General features: G+C 33.1%; 1 protein-coding gene across 1 annotated transcript in view; it reads left to right on the top strand.

Annotated features, from left to right (window-relative positions):
• The first annotated feature begins 146 nt into the window (after positions 1 to 146).
• LOC129234211 (39S ribosomal protein L15, mitochondrial-like) overlaps positions 147 to 7,515 on the top strand; it is a 31,246-nt gene continuing 23,877 nt past the window's right edge. Inside the window, exon 1 of the mRNA XM_054868133.1 lies at positions 147 to 335. Coding sequence (XP_054724108.1) covers positions 234 to 335 — 102 coding nt within the window. The 5' untranslated portion in view covers positions 147 to 233. The remainder of the gene's footprint in view (positions 336 to 7,515) is intronic.

The raw sequence follows: 7,515 nt of genomic DNA, 5'->3' as shown, positions 1-7,515 counted from the left end.
ATGCATTACATAAATAAATATATCACTTCTAAATAAAATAAATACATACATTAAAAGCATTCTAAAGTCGATTAGTTAGAATGTATATGTAACGAAGAACTCTGCTTTTAAAAAGCATCAGCACTGTAACTTCTTCGCGTTATGTTGTTGATGCAAAAATGGGAAAGCGTGAATAAAGTTTTTTCGAGGTATTTTCAAATAAATAAATAAATAATAAGTAAACTATAACTAAGATGTCTTACAAAGGAGTTGATAAAGCTTTAGAATTATTAAGATATTTACCAAGAATAACTAAGGATAATGTGAGGCCAAATCCAGGTGAAGTGACACATAAGGTAAGCAATCGTTAAATATATTCAGTGGCTCCCAAAAGTGTTCGTACACCTTGAAATTTTGTAGTAAAACAAAAATAACGCAAAACTGAATTCGAATATGAAGTCCAATTTTTTTTTCACACCATTCCTATGCCATCTTACTAATATTATATATGCGAAAGTTTGTCTGTATGGATGTATGGATGTATAAATGTTTGTTACTCTTTCACGCAAAAACTACTGAACGGATTTTGATGAAACTTTACAATAATATAGCTTATGCATCAGAATAACACATAGGGTAGTTTTTGTCCCGTTATGGGGGGCAAAACCCCCTTAGGGGGCAATAAAACACAGATTTTGTATAAATTCTCTAATATTGGGATGAAAAAATACTTGCACATATTTACATTATATGTCCATCGAAAGCTCTGATTTTTCTGCTGAAGATGGCACCTGTTCGAAATTTCTAAGTAGAATAAAAAACGAGTTATGAGCTTTTTAGATCCATGTTCGAAGGCTTTCCTCAACTCAATACAGTATTTAGTGTATCATCTCAACTCCCTGTCGATAGCGACAATTGTTGTATTGTTGACTTTCTTTGCTTTTCGTGATTGTTCAAGGCTTTTCTCAAGTCAAATCTTGAAGTAAGATTTTTGCACAAGATTGGCAAATAATACATGATTTTGCTGATCATTTTCCAGTTAAACGAAACTTTAATGTAATTAATGGTTTTTATTATTATTTATGCTGATTGAACACTTACTCATTATCCAAACAACCAGCAGATCGGCAAAATTTTTGCAGAAAGATTTCCGCAGCTGATGCATTTGGCAGTTTTTTCAACGTTGCTGTTTTTGAAGCGAAAAATACGTCATAATGTTTCTCAGCTTTCACCATGTAAACAAAATATCGCCAATCAAATAATTTTCAAAAGACTTTTTTTACTGTGTTAAATAATCCAGCAACTAAATTAGGCAAATCCATAAACAGCACAAAAACTTCCATTAATTTTCCTTTTTGCACAATTTCAAACAATCACCAAATTTTATTACTTATTTTGGTAACATTTCGGATGAAACTGTTTAGCACCATTTTATGGTGACCAAAAATATCTCGGCATCTGGCGACGATATCTCTGTAACGAAAATTAATGTCATATCGTTTTACAAAGTAAGGAAAGAATGGGGGAGCATCATCGAAGGTACCCCGAAACGACTTTCGCAAATTCGGTAAAATCGCACCAAGAGCCACAATGATTGAAATTTCCCGAAATAATTAAAGCAAGTATAAGGGGATTACGAGCGCAGCTACTTTTTTTTAATCACTTCGTACTTCATTAGCCATACAGAGAAGGTTTTAGACTCCATGTTAAAAGAAAAAAGTATCAACAGATTAATCTTTTTAAACATGAGAAGATTAATTTCATGATTTTTAAATTTGTATATGCTTAAATATAGTGCTTTCATTTCTAAATCAATACTACTTTGTTCTTTATACTTATTGCTATTTTAGTTTTATGGGTAAGGAAGAAACTCGATTTTTAATCACGTCAAAAAGATGTGTTTTAAATTCTTTCACTTAAAACAGAAAACAAAAGTAAGTAACGATTTTTTCTAATAATTATTACTGACCCAGGCAACGCCGGGTATTTTTGCTAGTTCTGAATAAAACACTAGTTTTTTTCAAAATATTGCCAGATTTTATTTTGGAAATTTGTCAAAAAACGAAGAGAAAGAGAAAAAATACGCCACAAATGTCATCATACACTGAAATATTTTCGGATAAATTCATGATTAAAATTATCATATGTGGTTTTTCATTATTTTTGCATTGTAATGACACTGTAAAGTCATTTTCCGTTAATTTTTTGTCTATTTATTCCCTAATATTCTGCTTATTATTTTAAAATGGCAGGTATGCGTAGAAAACAACAAACACGATTCGAAATTTGATTTTTTTCCCTCACAGTAGCCATAAATTTGTTTGAAATGTCTCTAAATTAGATAATTTATACCATTCTATAATGAAGTGCTTGATAAAATGCTTTAAAGACAAGAATGGGATCGAAAACAAGGTAAGAAAAGGTCAACTGGCAAAGTTAACAAAGCGTGATCGGACGTTTACAGTTTAAAAAATTATGAAAAATACACATTTGAGTGCTAAAAAAGTTTCTGCAGAATTGAATGAAATATTTTAGGTACAGATGTGATATACCCCCCCCCTCCCCCATTTGGCAACATCCGATTTTTTGCACAAAATTGAAATATTTTTCTCGCCAATGAGGCAATAATTTTTTAAGCATGGCATCCCTGATGAAACTGATCTGTGTTTGGCAACGCAAAGGCAATCTTGTTCGAACTTGTTTACTTGGGTTGTTTACTCGGTTTCACGCAGGAGAGATACGTGTTGTTTCATGCAATATACCTTACAGGAAAGCTTATTTTGTGTTAGTTTAGATTCAGTAGTTGTGTTTTGAAGTAAAAACATTAGAAAATGTCAGTTTCTTCAAACTTGAACATTAATTAAAAGTTAACTCCAACGTGGTGTGTCTGTAACGTGCCATTGTCATATGTTTTGTTTTGGACTGAGTGTGAGGATTTATACTATAAAAAAGGTAAGTTCTTTTTTTTAGAATTCAAAAAAAAACTCACTTCCGAAATTCTTTGTTTTTTACAAATCCTTGAGGGGTTCTTGTGGTTTTTAACTTTATTTTTACTGTATGTAAATTAATTTTACAAAAATAGTACGGTTATTTTGTTCTAAAAGTTCATTCTTATCGATGCCACGAATTATTTAGACATATTCTATTAACGTGCCTCCTTTAGTTATTGAATTTCTGAAAAAAAGTTGACTCCAGCATTTTATAAAAATATAAAGGTGTTATTTTATGTAAAATATAATGGGTATTTTGAGAGTATGTCTATATAGCAAATAAATGTATGGTATTTTTGTATTGTTTATGTTTAGGATGTTTTGTTGAGACATTTCTACTTTTCATACATCGAAATTTGAGTAACTAAGCGCTTTTTTGGCTGAAATAGTTATGGATTTTGGGGATGTTTTCCGCTTTAAACATCCCGATTTGAATCAGTTTGCTCTTTTTAGCAGAGTATGAGAAAAGTTTTTGTTCGATGAAATGCATGTTGGAAAATAGCTTTTATTTCTATTGGTACATATTTCGTTGGTGAACTGTTATAGTAATTTGTTGATTTAAGCATTTTAAATACTTTCTAGTAATTGTTCTTTGTGTACAAAACCTTTCTAGTTTCTGGTATTTTTGAAGCGTATATTCGTGATGTTTTTTGTTGTAGTTTTATGTTGTTTTTATATATATTGTGTTCTGAAGTGCTTTGATCATGTTTTTTCATCTGATTTTTTCCTGTTGGCGCAAAAAAAGCATCGCTAAAAACGATGTATGACATATGTTGTCATACATCGTTTTCTTGGCGACACTTTCTTTGCGCCAACAGGAAAAAGTCGCCAAGGGTGGGGTATATCACATCAGTTCCATATTTTATGTTTAGTTTTCACCTAAAATTGTTCGCCAAGTTCTCTGATTTGCTGAATTAAAGGGGATCTCTTCCCACAGAAAGTTTCTTGTTCGTACGAAAAACAGTAAGTTTACGCTTTCCGTCGTAATATCAATGATAAATAAGCTCAAAACGTTTTTGAAACAACGTCTTACTTACAGATGAAAACAAATTCAACATTTTGGGTTAAATTGTTTTATAATTGTAAATAAAAGAAAAAATGAGGGGAACTAATGTCATATACCCCACCCTTGGCGATTTTTTCCTGTTGGCGCCAAGAAAGCATTGCCAAGAAAACGATGTGTGAGGACATATGTCATACATTGTTTATAGCGATGCTTTTTTTAGCGCCAACAGGAAAAATTCAGGTAAAAAAACATGATCAAAGCACTTTAGAACACATCATGTATAAAAACATAAAACCATAACAAAAAACATCGCGAATATACGCTTCAAAAATACCAGAAACTAGAAAATTTTTGTACACAAAGAAAAATTAGTAGAAAGTATTTAAAATGCCTTAAATTGACAAATTGCTATAACAGCTCACCAATGAAATGTGTACCAATAGAAATAAAAGCTATTTTCCAATGCATTTCATCGAACAAAAACTTTTCTCATACATTGCTGAAAAAGAGCAAAGCGATTCAAATTGTGATGTTTAAAGCGGAAAACATCCCCAAAATCAATAACTATTTCAGCCAAAAAAGCGCTTAGTTACTCAAATTTCAATGTATGAAAAGTAGAAATGTCTCAACAGAACATCCCAAACATAAACAATAAGAAAATACCATACATTTATTTGCTATCGAAACATGCTTTCAAAATACGTATTATTTTTTACATAAAATAACATCTTCATTATTTTTTTAAATGCTGGAGTCAGAAATTCAGTACCTAAAGGAGGCACGTTAATAGAATATGTCTAAATAATTCATGGCATCGATAAGAATTAAACTTTAGAACAAAATAACCCTACTATTTTTGTAAAATTAATTTACATACAGTAAAAATAACGTTAAAAACTACAAGAACCCCTCAAGGATTTGTAAAAACAAAGAATTTCGGAAGTGAGAGTTTTTTTAATTCTAAAATAAAGAACTTACCTTTTTATGGTATAAATCCTCCCACTCAGTCTAAAACAAAACATCAAATACAAATACAAATACAAAAGTGACGACCAGCAACAGGCTCTGGGCCCAGCTAGACTGGTCCTAGTCAATTTACAATCCCCAGTGAAGATCAATGGCCCTCTTAAAACTGTCTACTCCTTTGCTCATTACCACCTCTTCCGGTAAGCTGTTCCAAGGTTCCACTACCCTGCTAAAATAATAATTTTTCCTAATATCCATGTTAGCCTGAGATTTAAATAGCTTAAAACAATGACCCCTTGTCCTGTTTTCAGTGCTAAACTTTAGCCCCGTAACATCTTTCGTTTTAATAAATTTAAACAGCTGAATCATGTCCCCTCGGTCTTTTCTTTGCTCAAGACTGTACGTTTTTAGCCTTCTAAGCCTGGAATCATAATCTAAGTGGGAAAGTCCACTTATTAGCCTTGTAGCCCGCCTTTGAACCCTTTCCAATACATTAATGTCTTTCTTAAGATAAGGAGACCAAAACTGAACAGCATACTCCAAATGGGGTCTTACCAAACTTCTATATAAGGGCAGAAGAACTTATCTTATTGGCTTTGTTGCTAGCAATGCTGCACTGTTGGCTAAACTTTAAATCCTGACTTATTAGGACCCCCAGATCAGTAACTTTGTCTGCCTGACTAATGACTGAACCTTACAAATAATAACTTGTACACTTATTTCCATGCCCTAAATGTAGCACTTGACATTTCCCAACATTAACAGCCATACCCCATTTATCAGCCCACTCCGTAATATGATCTAGATCCTCTTGCAGCTGATTTGCTTGTTCTTCATTTTCTACAGTCCCCATAACTTTGACATCATCAGCAAAACAATTCATGTTCCCAGAAATATTTTTGTGAATATCGTTCATAAAGACAATGAACAAAACAGGCCCTAACACTGATCCTTGAGGAACCCCGCTTAAGACCTCACTCCAATTAGAATAATTTCCCCTTACAACTACTCTTTGTATCCTTCCGGTCAGCCAATTTTTTACCCAAATGAAAGTTTTCCCTCCTATTCCTATATCAGCTAATTTGCTAAGTAGAGCAACATGCGGTACCTTATCGAAAGCTTTTTGAAAATCAATGTAAACAACATCTACAGGCTTCTTATTGTCCAAAGCCATGGTAACTTTGTCATAGAAATGTAATAAATTAGTTGCACAAGATTTACCTTTCCTAAAACCATACTGAAAACTAGTCAATAGATTATTAGTCTCTAGAAAATTTACTATCTTAATTTTCATCAATGTTTCAAAAATTTTGCAAACCACCGAAGTTAGACTCACAGGTCTATAATTTCCCGCACTCCCTTTAGACCCTTTCTTGAAGAGCGGTGTAATGTTAGCCAGCTTCCAGTCCTCTGGCACTGGCCCCGAATTATAAGAAGCATTGAAAATGTTTGCGATTACATCTGCTAATTCCTCTGCACATTCAACTAAAATTTTCGGATAAATATTATCTGGCCCCGGAGCCTTAGTCTCTTTAATTTTTTTCAAATGAAGTAAAACGTCATCCCTGGAAAATACAAAGTCCTCAAGCTGTACTATAGCTTGTGTCTTGTTGGTGTCAACTGTTGAGATACAGTTATCGTTAAAAACACTCGAAAAAAAGTTATTAAGAACATTAGCAATATCACTATCGTCCTGAATTAAAATTCCATGCTCATCAACCAGTGGCCCAATATGACTATTTCGAACTTTCCCCGAATTAGCGTATGCAAAAAACCTCTTGGGATTCCTGTTTATGTTATCTGCCAGTCTTTGCTCCAACTCTCTTTTCTGAATCCGTACCAAATACTTAAATTTACGCCTTGCCTTACAATATTGGAGCCTATCTGCACTGTGACTTGTTTCTCGAAACCTATGAAAAGCAGCTTGCTTGTAATTTAGAGCGTCTTTAGTTTCCCTGGAGAACCACATTGGCCAAATTTTAGCGTTGACACCCTTTCTCCTAAAAGGAACATGATCCCTAACCGTATTCGCTAGATTTTCCTTAAACTCTGCCCACTGAAGATTCACATCGCTATTGTCCAATCCAGAAGAAAAAACTGCTTTCAAACTCTGCCGAAGTGCCACAAAGTCAGTATTTCTGAAATTGGGCACAAACCTAAAATTCTCTACTTTGTGCATATCAAATTTAATCCCAAACCTAATACTGTTGTGGTCACTATCTCCAATGTGTTCCCCTACACATAACCCCTGAACAGAGCCTTCCATGTCGCAGAAAACTAGATCTAAAATCGCGTCCTGTCGAGTACCCTGAGTTACAATTTGATTTAAGAAACAGTCACCAATTACTTTCAAAAAATCCTCTTCTATGCTATTACTATGGTAAAAATTATTCCAATCAATTCCTGGAAAAAAAAAACCTCCTTCATTATGCATATAACTCCCATTCTAGCTCAAAATGGTACACTTAAAAAGTCAATACAAAAATACAAAATTGGAGAAATAATGCTAATTATTAGAGTTAGAAAGCATTGGAAGTAAAAGATACAAATATTACTAAATCCTAAGACAAGCAG

This window comes from Uloborus diversus, chromosome 1 (assembly GCF_026930045.1).
Source record: "Uloborus diversus isolate 005 chromosome 1, Udiv.v.3.1, whole genome shotgun sequence".
Classification (NCBI taxonomy): Eukaryota; Metazoa; Arthropoda; class Arachnida; order Araneae; family Uloboridae; genus Uloborus; species Uloborus diversus.
The sequence above is the reverse complement of the archived record's forward strand: the minus strand, read 5'-3'. Positions and strand labels throughout refer to the sequence as shown.